This window comes from Macaca thibetana, chromosome 16 (genome assembly GCF_024542745.1).
Source record: "Macaca thibetana thibetana isolate TM-01 chromosome 16, ASM2454274v1, whole genome shotgun sequence".
Lineage (NCBI taxonomy): Eukaryota > Metazoa > Chordata > Mammalia > Primates > Cercopithecidae > Macaca > Macaca thibetana.
Window position 1 is genome coordinate 26,570,630 of NC_065593.1, and position 15,912 is coordinate 26,586,541.

General features: G+C 41.6%; 2 protein-coding genes across 6 annotated transcripts in view; one reads left to right on the forward strand and one right to left on the reverse strand.

The window, feature by feature from the left end:
* COPRS (coordinator of PRMT5 and differentiation stimulator) overlaps window positions 1-15,912 on the reverse strand; it is a 415,601-nt gene that overhangs the window by 143,812 nt on the left and 255,877 nt on the right. The window lies entirely within an intron of this gene.
* SUZ12 (SUZ12 polycomb repressive complex 2 subunit) overlaps window positions 1-15,912 on the forward strand; it is a 66,362-nt gene that overhangs the window by 47,248 nt on the left and 3,202 nt on the right. For all 5 annotated transcript variants that reach the window (XM_050763795.1, XM_050763796.1, XM_050763798.1 and 2 more), the window contains 7 exons: window positions 95-200; window positions 4,851-5,028; window positions 9,736-9,827; window positions 10,354-10,497; window positions 11,025-11,182; window positions 12,021-12,219; window positions 13,592-13,671. In XM_050763795.1, coding sequence (XP_050619752.1) covers window positions 95-200; window positions 4,851-5,028; window positions 9,736-9,827; window positions 10,354-10,497; window positions 11,025-11,182; window positions 12,021-12,219; window positions 13,592-13,671 — 957 coding nt within the window. The remainder of the gene's footprint in view (window positions 1-94; window positions 201-4,850; window positions 5,029-9,735; window positions 9,828-10,353; window positions 10,498-11,024; window positions 11,183-12,020; window positions 12,220-13,591; window positions 13,672-15,912) is intronic.

Here is a 15,912-nt window from a genome sequence, read left to right on the forward strand (position 1 = left end):
AATAAATGCTTTTAGTATAAATCTAAAGATGTAGAATTTGTGTACTTATAGTAATAACACAGGTTACTTTAAAGTATATGTGTTTGTCTAACAGGCGCTTACAGCTTTTAGATGGGGAATATGAAGTAGCCATGCAGGAAATGGAAGAATGTCCAATAAGCAAGAAAAGAGCAACATGGGAGACTATTCTTGATGGGAAGGTATGGACTACTTAGAAGGTTGAGCACGTTATAGTTATGAACTCCCATTTTTGATTGATGTTTTCCTCCCCAAATGCTAATTCATGTTGGAAGTAAAGTCCTTTGTTTTTTATTCTTTAAAAAACACAAGTAAATGATCAAATGATCTAGTCAGAGCATTTAATGGAAGGCATCATCCTTTTTTTTTTTTTTTTTTTTTTTTTGGAGGCAGAGTCTTGCTCTGTTGCCCAGGCTGGAGTGCAGTGGCATGGTCTCGGCTCACTGCAACCTCTGCCTCCCAGGTTCAAGCGATTTCCCTGTCTCAGCCTCCCAAGTAGCTGTGATTACAGGCGCGTGCCACCACGCCTGGCTAAGTTTTTGTGTTTTTAGTAGAGACGGAGTTTGACCATCTTGGCCAGGCTGGTCTCGAACTCCTGACCTTGTGATCCACCCGCCTCAGCCTCCCAAAGCACTGGGATTACAGGTGTGAGCCACTGCGCCCAGCCACACGGAAGGCATCATTCTTTAGAGCCAGACTGCCTGATTCAAATCTCTGCTCCTAGCTATGTGGCGTTTGGCAAGTTATTTATCCATGTCTCAGTTTTTTCACCTATAAAACGAGACATAGAATTGATTGATTAGATGAAATAATAAAATATTTAGTACAGTGCCTGGCATACAATAAGTGCTCAATAAATGTTAATGGCTATTTTAAATTCCATTTATTGTAATGGCAGGTAATAAGGGATGACTAGTAATACATTTGTTAAGAAATCTGCAGAATTTAGATTAAGCATACTTAAAATAACTCTTTAAGCGATAAAGAGGAATCCATACATTTCTTAAATAGGTAGATTCAAAACTATAATGATGTCCTTTATTTCTAAATATGTTAAGTCAGTGTACCATCCAAAGCAAAATCTCATAAGGATTTTTTTAAGCCATAAAATTAGTTCCAAGTTAATCTAGAAGGCTGTTTAGTAATACTAAGGGAAATTTTAGAAAAATATTTTGAGAATTTTTACTTACCAGTTTTAGTATGATATACAATATACAGTAGAATATACCGTAAAGTTAAGAGAACTTAAACCCTATGGTATAAGCATAGGAATAGACAAGCATGTCATTCAGGCATAGTCCTGAAATAGTTTGATGTATATTTGAAATGTTGTTTATGATAAAGGCAGTGGTATAGCTCTGTGAGAAAGAGAAACTGTTCATTAATTGTGACAACTCTTCTCCAGTCATCTGGAAATAATCTTAGACCTAATACATTCCGGAAGGCTCATAAACATGTAAAAATGAACATTAATAAGCATAGAAAAAAAATAGGTGAATGTTAATATATTGCAGTGAGGAAGACCCTTCTAAGGATGATTTAAAAGTAAGAAAGCATAAAGTAAAAATTGCCTGGTTAAAATTAGTCATTTTTATATTGCAGAAAATCTAAAGTTACAAACAAATTATGGAATGGGGAAATATTTGTAACACAAAATGCTAATATTATGAATACATAATATTGTGAATTATAAAACAAGAAAAAGATACGCAGTGTAATAAGAAATATGTGTCAAGGACTATCACGCAGTTCTTAGAAAATATATATAGATGGCCAGCAAACTTTTAAAGCAATACTCAACATTATTAGTGTTCAAAGGCATGCAAATGCAGAGATACTACTTTTGACAGTTTGACACAGATTAAAAAGTTTGACAGTTTCTAGTGTTTTAGGGATGTGAGGACACAAATACTCTCAAATAATATATTGATGTAAGAGTAAGTTGGGGCCGGGCTCAGTGGCTCATGCCTATAATCCCAGCACTTTGGGAGGCCTAGGCAGATGGATCCCCTGAGGTTACGAGTTTGACACCATCCTGGCCAACATGGTGAAACCCCATCGCTACCAAAAACACAAAAATTAGCTGGGCGTGGTGGCAGATGCTTATAGTCCCAGCAACTTGGGAGGCTTAGGAGGTGTATTACTTGAACCCAGGAGGCAGAGGTTTCAGTGAGCTGAGATTATGCCACTTCACTTTATCCTGGGAGACAGAGCAAGACTCTGTCTCAGAAAAAAAAAAAAAGGTTGATACAGTCTTACTATAGGGCAGAATGGCAATATATATAAAGTTACAATTGTATATATAGTCTTTAACAATTTAAAATTTTATATTTTTGTCACAAGGTAGTAACTTGTTAACAAAAGATACGGGTAACAGGTTTTCTCAGCATTTTTAAAATAATGAAACAGAAAGACATTCAATCTAAAAAGCCATTAAAAAGGATGATAGTTCGACAAGATTTCCATATTAAATTTTTACATAAGTGTGTGTGTGTTTATATATATATATTTTTTTTCCCCCTTCTTTCTAAAATTTATAATAGTGGTTAACTCCAGGTGATGAGATTTCAAATAATTTTTATCTATAGTGTTTGGGTTTTCTGCGTGGATTTATCTTTATGATCTTTTTCATTTTAAATTTCTTGTTTTAAAGTATGTTTTTATTCATGAGACTATAAGGATTATATATATGAAGGGTTTTTGTTGGTAGTTTTGTTGGTGGTGGTGGTGGTGGTGGTTTTGGGTTTTTTTGGTTTTTTTTTTTTTGAGACGGAGTTTTACTCTGTCACCCAGGCTGGAGTGCAGTGGCATGATCTCGGCTCACTGCAACCTCCGCCTCCCGGGTTCAAGTAATTCTTCAGCGTCAGCCTCCTGAGTAGCTGGGATTACAGGCGCGCACCACCATGCCTGGCTGAATTTTTTTGTTTTTAGTAGAGATGCGGTTTCACCATATTGGCCAGGCTGGTCTCGAACTCCTGACCTTGTTATCCATCCGCCTTGGCCTCCCTACAGGTGTGAGCCACCGCGTCTGGCTTTTTTTTTTTTTTTTTGGAGACTGAGTCTTGCTCTGTCGCCAGGCTGGAGCGCAGTGGCATGATTTTGGCTCACGGCAACCTCCGCCTCTTGAGTTCAAGCAATTCTCCTGCCTCAGTCTCTCGAGTAGCTAGGATTACAGGCACCCGCCACCATGCCCAGCTAATTTTTTGTATTTTAGTAGAGATGGGGTTTCACCATGTTGTCCAGGATGGTCTCGAACTCGTGATCTCGTGATTGCCTGCCTCGGCCTCCCAAAGTGCTGGGATTACAGGCGTGACATTGCGCCCAGCCCTCTAGTCTAAATAGTTTTAAGAGGATTACTTTGTAATAACGATATAGAAGGAGTTTAGGCCTCTGTGGCAGTAAAACAAATTGAAGCTCTTTGAAGGTTTTATAAAAGAGAATATCATGAAAGCAGTCTTTGAGAAAATTATTTGATCTCTCCTATATTTGAATAGGAAAGTAAAAATCAGAAGCAAGGAGAACAATTGAGATACTCTGGTAGTAAGGCAATACTGATCTATACAAAGGTTCTTGTGTGTGTGTGATCCTTGAAGGACGAGGAAGAAATAATAGACATTTCGAAAAGGACATGGTAATTACCTGAGAAATGAAAGAATAGGAGTCAAATATAATTCCAAAATTTTTAGCTTAGGGTCACTGGTAAGATGATAATGACAGGAACAAAAATAACGTGAGAAGGAAAGTGTGTTTTAGAAGAAAAGATAATGGATACACTTCTAAACATGGTTTAGTTCAAGGTGACATTGAGATCAATTGGCAATGTCCAAACAGCAGTTGGAGATACGAGTTTAGAGTTCAAGTATAAGGATAAGAATGGAGAACCAATTTGGGATCATCAGCTTAATAGGTAAATTCTTGAGGATGGGTGAGTGATTCGATCAGATGGCTAAAAGTTAGCTATTTTCAATAGCTTAGTGTCCTAAAATCAAAGAAGAGAAGCACTGGCAGTCTTTGTCAGTGAAACTGAGAGAAGTTAAAGAAAATTGCTAATTGAAAAGCTGTTCGATTTACAAGGAAAAAAAGTAAATTGGTCACCTAAGAGCAAAGGTTACATGCTGGTGGGCTTTGGGTACCACAATTTTGTTTTTAAGACTTCAAGGCCGGGCGCGGTGGCTCACGCCTGTAACCCCAGCACTTTGGGAGGCCGAGGCGGGCGAATCACCTGAGGTCAGGAGTTCAAAACCAGCCTGACCAAGATGGTGAAACCCTGTCTCTACTAAAAACACACACACAAAAAATTAGCCGGGTGTGATGGCGGGCGCCTGTAATCCCAGCTACTTGGGAGGCTGAGACAGGAGAATCCCTTGAACCTGGGAGGCGGAGGTTGCAATGAGCTGAGACCATGCCAATTGCACACCAGCCTGGGCAACAAGAGTGAAACTCCATCTCAAAAAAAAAAAAAAAGACATTTTGAACTGGTTAGCAACAACATAAATGAGAAGTTTTCCCATGAAAATTTCGATTTCTGACTTCTTTGGAAAAATCTGAAAATCTGGCTGTGCTGGACCAGTGTTTTCACATGGCAACAATTCACCCGTTGCTGATCAGTGGTCGCCTCTTTTAGGTAGCCCGTGCTTTCCAGTTCAAGTTCTGCAGTGTCTGCTCCATACGTTTACTTTGTTTGACTAGCCATCTCAGTCAGCATTTGGATTTTCAAGACAAATCTATTAAGGCAAATCCACATTGACTTACAATGATTTTTTTTTATTTCTACAATTTATTTGAATTCATTATCTGAGTCTCCAGTCTTTGCATGTTTTTTTATTTTTTAGAGGCTGCCTCCATTTGAAACATTTTCTCAGGGACCTACATTGCAGTTCACTCTTCGTTGGACAGGAGAGACCAATGATAAATCTACAGCTCCTATTGCCAAACCTCTTGCCACTAGAAATTCAGAGAGTCTCCATCAGGAAAACAAACCTGGTTCAGTTAAACCTACTCAAACTATTGGTAAGAAAACATTACAATCAAAATAATGGTTTGCAGGGTTAGGTCTCATGCTTTAGATTAATTCACTTGTGTTTTGCTTTATGTGATTCTTCTTCTTCTTCTTTTTTTTTTTTTGAGACGGAGTCTTGCTCTGTTACCCAGGCAGTAGTGCAGTGGCGCGATTTTGGCTCACTGCCACCTCTGCCTTGTGGGTTCAAACAATTCTCCTGCCTCAGCCTCCCGAGTAGCTGTGACTACAGGCACATGCCACCACACCTGGCTAATTTTTTGTAGTTTTAGTAGAGACAGGGTTGGCTGGGCGCAGTGGCTCACACCTGTAATCCCAGCACTTTGGGAGACCAAGGCGGGTGGATCACAAGGTCAGGAGATTGAGACCATCCTGGCTAACACGATGAAACCCCGTCCCTACTAAAAATACAAAAAAAAAATTAGCCAGGCGTGGTGGTGGCCACCCGTAGTCCCAGTACTCAAGAGGCTGAGGCATGAGAATGGCGTGAACCCAGGAGGCAGAGTTTGCAGTGAGCTGAGATTGTGCCACTGCACTCCAGTCTGGGCGACAGAGCAATACTCCGTCTCAAAAAAAATAATAGTAAGTCAGTAAATTAAAGAAGTAGAGATGAGGTTTCACCATGTTAGCCAGGATGGTCTCCATCTCCTGACCTCATGATCTGCCCGCCTCAGCCTCTCAAAGTGCTGGGATTACAGGCGAGAGCCACCTCTCCTGGCCTCTATGTGATTAATTGTTTGGAAATACTATTTGGCTTATTAGGTAGGTTACGAATCATGGTAAATTAGGGTTCTCCTATCTTAAGTGTAAAGTTTTGTGTTGAAGTAGTAGTAAAAATTCTTCATCCAGAACCTTTGTGCCAAGTGTACCTAGAAATTTGAATTGAAAAAAAAGAAATTTATAGAAGCGTGATATGGTACATGGTATAGATGTCATATATAACATCTTGAAGTGGAATCCTCATGTTAATTAACTTAGGGCAAGTTTTTCCACTAAACAAATTTACCAGAAACTTACAAGAAAACGATTGGTTTTCAGATTAGCTTTTAAGATTTTGGAATCACAACTATAAAGAGCTTTGGAACTAAGTTTTGTTTTGTTTTGAGATGGAGTCTAGTTCTGTGGCCCAGACTGGAGTGCAGTGGCACAATCTCGGCTTACTGCAAGCTCTGCCTCCCTGGTTCATGCTATTCTCCTGCCTCAACCTCCTGAGTAGCTGGGATTACAGGCGCTCGTCACCACGCCCAGCTACTTTTTTGATTTTTTTTGGGTTTTTTTTGTATTTTTAGTAGAGACAGGGTTTCACCTCGTTAGCCAGGATGATCTCTATCTCCTGACCTTGTGATCCGCCCGCCTTTGCCTCCAAAAGTGCTGGGATTACAGGCATGAACCATCGAGCCCAGCCCAGTAACTATGTTTTTTATAGCTCACATATAAGTTTTTCTGTTTGTTTGTTTTTGTTTTTTTTGTTTTGTTTTGTTTTGTTTTGTTTTTTTAAATTGGAGTCTCGCTTTCTTGCCCAGGCTGGAGTGCAGTGGTGCAATCTTAGCTCACTGCAAGCTCCACCTCCCGGGATCATGCAGTCTCCTGCCTCAGCCTCCAGAGTAGCTGGGACTATAGGCGCTGGCCACCATGCCTGGCTAAAAATTTTTTTTTTTTTTTTTGTATTTTTAATAGAGACGGGGTTTCACCGTTTTAGCCAGGAGAGTCTTGATCTCCTAAGCTCATGATCTGCCTGCCTCGGCCTCCCAAAAAATTAGGCCGGGCATGAGCCACCATACCCGGCCTATTTTTTTGTATTTTTAGTAGAGATGGGGTTTCACCGTGTTAGCCAGGATGGTGTTGATCTCCTGACCTTGTGATCCGCTCACCTAGGCCTCCTCCCTAAGTGCTGGGAATTACAGGCATGAGCCACCACACCCAGGCTGCAGTGCAGTGGCATGATCTTGGCTCAGCACAACCTTAGCCTCCCGGTTTCAAGAATTCTCCTGCCTCAGCCTCCCGAGTAGCTGAGATTACAGGCACACACCACCATGCCCAGCTAATTTTTGTATTTTTAGTAGAGACAGGGTTTCATCATGTAGGCCAGACTGGTCTCAAACTACTGACCTCAGGTGATCCACCCATCTCGGCCTCCCAAAGTGCTGGGATTACAGGCATGAGCCATCGTGCCCAGCCAGTTTTTAAGAGGAAAAAACATTTTCAAATAGAGTTAACTTTCTGCTGAGTTTAAGGCCCAAGTTGCAGTGTTCTATCATTTTTATTTTACTTTTTTTTTTTTGAGACAGGGTCTCTCTCTCTCACCCTGCCTGGAGTGCAGTGGTGCCATCTCAGCAACTGCCTCCCAGGCTCAAGAGATCCTCCCACCTTAGCCCTCCATACAGATAGGACTACAGGCTCGTGCCACCACACCATGTTAATTTTTGTATTTTTTGGTAGAGATGGGATTTTGCTGTCACCCACGCTGGTCTCAAACTCCTGAGCTCAAGCAATCTACCTCCCTCAGCGTCCCACAGTACTGGGACTACAGACTTGAGCCGCTGCGCCTGGCCAAGTTCTGTCGTTTTTGTATCTGTCCAGTAGGAACATTTTCCTTGACCTGAGAGCACTTGTGTGTCTTTATCTGCCTGTTTAAAGAAGGCAGAAGGCTTAAGTTGTCCTCTTTGATCACCCATGTACACTCACTGTGTGCAGGTCACAGTAATGGTCAAAGAGATACAGGAAATGGGGCCAGGCGCAGTGGCTGACAACTGTAATCCCAGCACTTTGGGAGACCAGGGTGGGTGGATTGCTTGAAGCCCAGGAGTTCAAGACCAGCCTGGGCAACATAGTGACACCCTGTCGCTTATAAAAAATAAAAAATATAAATAAAATAAATGGCCTGTGTCAGGGGAAAGGTTTTCCAAGTAAACTGTAGTGTGGGCACTTCTCAGAATACTCAGAAGCCAGTGAAATAGGTAAAAGATTACATTGAAACTAAGAAAAAGTTATATACAAATTATACCTAATTGTTAATTATGTAAGGAAATATAAATACCCTTTTTTTTTTTTTCTTTTGGAGACGGAGTCTTGCTCCGTCACCCGTGCTGGAGTGCAGTGGCGTGACCTCAGCTCACTGCACCCTCTGCCTCCCGGGTTCAAGCAATTCTCCTGCCTCAGCCTCCCAAGTAGCTGGGACTACAGGCATGTGCCACCATGCCTGGCTAGTTTTTATATGTATATATTTTCTTAGTAGAGATGGCGTTTCACCATGTTAGCCAGGCTGGTCTCAAACTTCTGACCTCAGGCAGTACGCCCGCCTCAGCTTCCCAAAGTGCTGGGAATGCAGACATGAGCCACCGTGCCCGGCCTGAAATAATTTTAATATACTAAGTATAACTTTCTGATAAACCATCACTTAGTGTCTGCTCACACCTGGGCTCTGAGAATACAAACACCAATTAAAACCACACTCTGGGGGCCGGGCGCGGTGGCTCAAGCCTGTAATCCCAGCACTTTGGGAGGCCGAGGCGGGCGGATCACGAGGTCAGGAGATCGAGACCATCCTGGCTAACACGGTGAAACCCCGTCTTTACTAAAAATACAAAAAACTAGCTGGGCGCGGTGGCGGGCGCCTGTAGTCCCAGCTACTCGGGAGGCTGAGGCAGGAGAATGGCGTAAACCCGGGAGGCGGAGCTTGCAGTGAGCTGAGATCCGGCCACTGCACTCCAGCCTGGGTGACAGAGCAAGACTCCGTCTCAAAAAAAAAAAAAAAAAACCCACACTCTGGGCTGGACATGCTGACTCACATCTGTAATCCTAGTGCTTTTGGAGGCCAAGAAGAGCAGATGGCCTGAGCTCAGGAGTTCGAGACCAGCCTGGGCAACATGGTGAAACCCTGTCTCTACTAAAATACAAGCAATCAGCCGGGTGTGGTGGCGGGTACCTGTAATCCCAGCTACTCAGGAGGCTGAGGCACGAGACTTGCTTGAACCCAGGAGGTGGAGGTTGCAGTGAGCTGAGATTGCGCCACTGCACGCCAGCCTGGGCAACAAAGTGAATCTTTGTCTCAACAGCAAAAAAAACACAACCGCACTCTGACCTCAAAGTGCTTAAAACAGCATGGTAATGACATATAATTACTTGGAGTTACTTTTTTAATTGTTTAGGATATGGGAGGTCGTTTTTTGTTTTTGTTTTTTGAGACAGAGTTTTGCTTTTGTCACCCAGGCTGAAGTGCAGTGGTGTGGTCTCAGCTCACTGCAACCTCCACCTCCCGGGTTCAAGCAATTCTCCTGCTTCCGCCTCCTGAGCAGCTAGGATTGCAGGTGCCCACCACCATGCCCGGCTAATTTTTTGTGTCTTTAGTAGAGACGGGGGTTTCGCCATGTTGGGCAGGCTGGTCTGTAACTCCTGACCTCATGATCTGCCTGCCTTGGCCTCCCAATGTGCTGGGATTATAGCCATGAGCCACTGCGCCGGGCCGGAGGTGCTTTTTAAGGAAAAAAATATGTCCTGCCAACAGATGTTAACATCAGCTTAGGGATGCTGATTATGGGTATTATTCCCACAGTCATCAGTTGAGGGAAATAACAGAAATGTATTTAAATACCACAAGTAGAATTCTGTGAAACCTTTAGTATTTAATAGTTTTTGTGAGGTACGTTATTTTGCTTTTCAAAAGCAGTGTTTTTATTGAATATAAAAGTGTATGCTTTCAGCTGTTAAAGAATCATTGACTACAGATCTGCAAACAAGAAAAGAAAAGGATACTCCAAATGAAAACCGACAGAAATTAAGAATATTTTATCAGGTAAACATAGCTGACCCTTCTTAAATTAATTATGAAATGTATTTGTTGTTTGTCAAACATGAATATTTTTTATTTTTATTTTATTTATTTATTTATTTGAGACAGGGTCTCACTTTGTTGCCCAGGCTGGAGTGCAGTGGTGCAATCTCAGCTCACTGCAACCTCTGCCTCTTGGGTTCAACCAGATTCTCACACCTCAGCCTCCCGAGTAACTGATTACAAGCACACGCCGTCACTCCCGGCTAATTTTTTATAGTTTTTATGGAGACGAGGTTTTACTATGTTGCCCAGGCTTATCTTGAGCTCCAAGCGATACATTTGACAGTGTCTCCCTTGGCCTCCCAAAATGCTGGGATTAACAGGCACGAGTGACCTCGCCTCGCTGGGTATATTTAATTGAAGAGAATATCTCTAATTTGATTTTCCTTTTAAATTTTTAAAACTATTTTTAGAAGTGATGTTTAAACAAAATATCTTGTTATGCATAAATTGGAGATTTGCTTTTTTTTTTTTTAATTGTTTTTAGTTTCTCTATAACAACAATACAAGGCAACAAACTGAAGCAAGAGATGACCTGCATTGCCCTTGGTGCACTCTGAACTGCCGCAAACTTTATAGTTTACTCAAGCATCTTAAACTCTGCCATAGCAGATTTATCTTCAACTATGTTGTGAGTAATTTTTCATATTTTCTCAATTTGTATTAAGAACATCTCTTGTACCCCACAAATATATACACCTGTGTACCCACAAAAATTTTAAAAATTAAAAAAGGGAAAAAATACGCATTAAGTACAAGACAGCTTGACTTTCAAAAATTGCACTTTGTATAAAAATAACAAATTTCTGTATTTGATAGATTGCTGTATATATGGATTACCGTGAATGATTCAGAGTTGACATGTATTTGGAATTATAATTAATGTTTGTGTAGTGTGTCTTAAGTGACTCACAAAATCCTCACCCAACTCTTTGAATTAAATAATTTTCTTATTCTTGCTCAACCAAGAAATAAATGACATAGTTAAGATTTTAACACATTTTGTTGACCCCAGGTCTTCTGACTGCCTGTTTTACCATGCTGGTGTGCCTGGCCTATTTTAGTTTTCTGAATATTAAGAACCCACAGATTCTTTAATTAAATTGGAGGGATATTTAGGATAGGATAATTAATATTTTTTTGACATTTTTGTTGCAGTATCATCCAAAAGGTGCTAGGATAGATGTTTCTATCAATGAGTGTTATGATGGCTCCTATGCAGGAAATCCTCAGGATATTCATCGCCAACCTGGATTTGCTTTTAGTCGCAACGGACCAGTTAAGAGAACACCTATCACACACATTCTTGTGTGCAGGTCGGTAAAAAGGGCATATACCAAAAGTTTAAGCTCTGATTTTTACTGATGTTGGAGGAAGAAAGGAGCCAGACGAAGCTACTAGTTAGGTGGAAATTATTTTTCAGTATTAGGTGTCTGTGGGGTTGTTAACTGCTTTATAACACTTGATAGCTCCTATTTCTACAGAGGTTTTCTCACTTTTTCTTTGAACTTTATCCTTAAGTTTTAATAATGTTAATGTCACTACTGCTGCAGTGGTTAGTGAGATTAAAGAATTTTGTCAGTAGAAGTTTCTGGAGAATTGCTTGAACCTGGGAGGTTGAAGTTGCAGTGAGCCGAGATCACGCCATTGCGCTGCAGCCTGGCAACAAAAGCGAAACTTCATCTCAAATAATAATACTAGTAATAAATAAAATTACAAAGGGGGAATTTTTAATCTTAGTAAAACTGAAAAAAATTTTAAGGCAGGTGTATGTAACCAGTGTTAGGACTTGTCTGCTTTGTGAATATACATGAGTTAGAATATACAATTTTGACATGTAGAATTTTATATGCATATTCCTATCTGAATGGGCCCTATCTAGCACTTCATTTCTTTTTCCTCCTTTTTAACTATAAATTTTCACACACAGAAAGATAGTTTTAAAACTGTGTTTGAATTAATATGTAATAGGTTTGATTTACATTATGTACCGAAAGAAAATAACTATTGGGGCTGTGCCTCTAATACTGTTGTTTTGTGGTTAGTTTTATAAAATGGTGATGTTGCAGATTATCAGAGATCTCAACTCCTAGTGGTAAGGTTAGATGGTATACATGTAGAGACCATAAATCAACATTTATTTCTTTTCATTAGGCCAAAACGAACAAAAGCAAGCATGTCTGAATTTCTTGAATCTGAAGATGGAGAAGTAGAACAGCAAAGAACATATAGTAGTGGCCACAATCGTCTGTATTTCCATAGTGATACCTGCTTACCTCTCCGTCCACAAGAAATGGAAGTAGATAGTGAAGATGAAAAGGATCCTGAATGGCTAAGAGAAAAAACCATTACAGTAATTATTATTACCATCTTTATTGGCAATTGTCTTGAAATATTAATTTGTTTTGAAAATTGCTTAATATGAACTAGACTTTCAGTGTAAAGGAACTCTTTTTTTAAAAAATTAAGGAATCCAGAAATGTACAATTTTTTAAATTGTCACTTTAAAAGTTAACCAAGTTAGGTTGGGGGTGGTCGCTCATCCCTGTAATCCTAGCACTTTTGGAGGCAGTCAGATTGCCTGAGTTCAGGAGTTCAAGACCAGTCGACAACATGGCGAAACCCGGTCTCTACTAAAAATACAAAAAATTAGCTGGGTATGGTGGCATGCACTTGTAGTCCCAGCTACTCAGGAGGCTGAGGCAGGAGAGTCGCTTAACCCCAGGAGGTGGAGGTTGCAGTGAGCCAGGATTATACCACTGCACTCCAGCCTGGGTGATAGAGCGAGACCCTGTCTCAAAACAAAAAAGTTACCAAGTTAAAGGGAAGATGGATTTTCTTCAAGTAAATTTGTATTGTGTGTTTTCATTTCTATATTTATAGGTAATCGTAATTTAACCTTTCCCTTTTCATTTATTTGCTTGCTTATTTATTTATTTATTTTCTGAGACAGAGTCTCCTCTGTCGCCCAGGCTGGAGTGGAGTGGCATGATCTCGGCTCACTGCAAGCTCCACCTCCCGGGATCATGCCATTCTCCTGCCTCAGCCTTCCGAGTAGCTGGGACTACAAGCGCCTGCCACCACGCCCGGCTAATTTTTTGTATTTTTTTTTAGTAGAGACGGGGTTTCACCGTGTTAGCCAGGATGGTCTTGATCTCTTGACTTTGTGATCCGCCCACCTCGGCCTCCCCAAGTACTGGGATTACAGGCGTGAGCCACCGCACCCGGCTACCTTTCCCTTTTTAAATGATGGCAGGTGTGCGGGCTCACACCTGTAATCCCAACACTTTGGTAAGGTGAGTTGGGCTGATCACCTGAGGTCAGGAGTTTGAGACCAGCCTCGCCAACATGGCAAACCCCTTCTCTACTAATAGAAAATACAACAGTTAGCTGGGCATGGTAGCATGTGCTTGTGATCGCAGCTGCTCGGGAGGCTGAGACAGGAGAATCGCTTGAACCCGGAAGGTCAAGGTTTAAGTGAGCTGAGTGCCACTGTACTTCAGCCTGGGCGACAGAGCAAGACTCTGTCTCTAAATAAATGAATAAAATACAATAAAATGACTACTTAAATAGAAGTCAATTTTAAGAAATGTTACCACTTTGCTGTAAAATATGTTGTGGTATTTTTGGTTCCAAAACATTGTTTTTGACATACTCACAAGTTTTTCTTAAAGTATGTTACATTTATTCTGTGTTTAATAGGTGTTTTTCGTTCTTTTCCCCAGCAAATTGAAGAATTTTCTGATGTTAATGAAGGAGAGAAAGAAGTGATGAAACTCTGGAATCTCCATGTCATGAAGCATGGGTAGGGTATTTCTAAATTAATTTAAATATTTTATTCTTTTTTTTTTTTTTTTTTTTTTTTTTTTTTTTGAGACGGAGTCTCGCTCTGTCACCCAGGCTGGAGTGCAGTGGCCGGATCTCAGCTCACTGCAAGCTCCGCCTCCCGGGTTCACGCCATTCTCCTGCCTCAGCCTCCCGAGTAGCTGGGACTACGGGCGCCCGCCACCTCGCCTGGCTAGTTTTTTGTATTTTTTAGTAGAGACAGGGTTTCACCGTGTTAACCAGGATGGTCTCGATCTCCCGACCTCGTGATCCGCCCGTCTCGGCCTCCCAAAGTGCTGGGATTACAGGCTTGAGCCACCGCGCCCGGCCTAAATATTTTATTCTTTATGGTCTTTTGCTGTTTTCCATTCTAGAAATCTAAAATTCAATCATTGTATATGTGTCCCAAATCTTATTCTAGTTCAGTGTTTTTTGGTTTGGCAGGTTTTTTTTTTTAGGTACAAAGACGTTCCTTTTGGTATTATTTTTAACAGTGAATTAATATTATATTCATTAGTATTAATAAAATCAGGGCAAAAACTGGGCCTTGTCTTTAGAACTTGTTGCAGAGATGTGAGTCATTGCAACATTATGTATCAGGGTTGTGATTCCATCACCTTTCAAGAGGAACAGACTGCTACAACCCTGGTGTCTGTAGAAAATGGTGTCATCATTATAGACCTTCCTCAGAAATCACTGGTGCCCATCCTAACTCTCGTAGTAGTGTTTCTCCCATGCTTGCAAACTCTATCAGGGTTGACTCATTCACACTCAAAACATCTTATAGAGCTGGGCGTGGTGGCTCACACCTGTAATCCCAGCACTCTGAGAGGCCAAGGTGGGTGGATCACTTGAGGTCAGAAGTTTGAGACCAACCTGGCCAATATGGTGAAACCCTGTCTCGGCCGGGCGCGGTGGCTCAAGCCTGTAATCCCAGCACTTTGGGAGGCCGAGGCGGGCGGATCACGAGGTCAGGAGATCGAGACCATCCTGGTGAACATGGTGAAACCCCGTCTCTACTAAAAAATACAAAAAACTAGCCGGGCGAGGTGGCGGCGCCTGTAGTCCCAGCTACTCGGGAGGCTGAGGCAGGAGAATGGCGTGAACCCGGGAGGCGGAGCTTGCAGTGAGCTGAGATCCGGCCACTGCAACTCCAGCCCGGGAGACAGAGCGAGACTCCGTCTCAAAAAAAAAAAAAAAAAAAAAAAAAAGAAACCCTGTCTCCACTAAACATACAAAAATTAGCTGGGTGTGTTGTCACACACCTGTAATCCCACTTACTCGGGAGGCTGAGGCACTAGAATTGCTTGAAGAACCCGGAAAGTGGAAATTACAGTGAGCCAAGATTGCACCACTGCACTCCAGCCTGGGCAACAGAGTGAGACCCTGTCTCCAAAAAAAAAAAAGCCACCTTGGTGGGACCCACGACCAGGGAGCAGCAGAAGGCAAGACAGAGCTGGAGGTTCATTTAATGACCCAATATTCATGCCTTTTATTGCTATATGTTACATGTCTGGAAATCCTGAAAATTACCACAGTTATTACCACAATTTTTAACAATTGGTTAATTTTTCAGAATAAAACATGAGGCTTTTTGGATTTGTTTACCATTTCATAGAGGTGAAAGGAGAACAATTTTTGTTTCTTATTCCTTTGCAGCTAAAAGTATGTTCCTGGCTTGGTGTGGTGGCTCACACTTATAATGCTGGCATTTTAGGATGCCAAGGCAGGAGGATCACTGGAATTGAGGAACTAAAGACCAACCTGGGCAACATAGTGAGACCTTGTGTCTACTGAATTTTTTTTTTTTTTTTTTTGAGACAGAGTCTCTCTCTGTCGCCCAGGCTGGAGTGCAGTGGTGCGATCTCGACTCACTGCAAGCACCGCCTCCCAGGTTCATGCCATTCGCCTGCCTCAGCCTCCCGAGCAGCTGGGACTACAGGCACCCGCCACCACGTCCAGCTAATTTTTTGTATTTTTTTTTTTTTTTTTTTTTTTTTTTTTTTTTTTTTTTGAGACGGAGTCTCGCTGTGTCTCCCAGGCTGGAGTGCAGTGGCGTGATCTCGGCTCACTGCAAGCTTCGCCTCCCGGGTTCACGCCATTCTCCCGCCTCAGCCTCCCAAGTAGCTGAGACTATAGGCGCCCGCCACCACGCCCGGCTAGTTTTTTATATTTTTAGTAGAGACGGGGTTTCACCATGTTAGCCAGGATAGTCTCTATC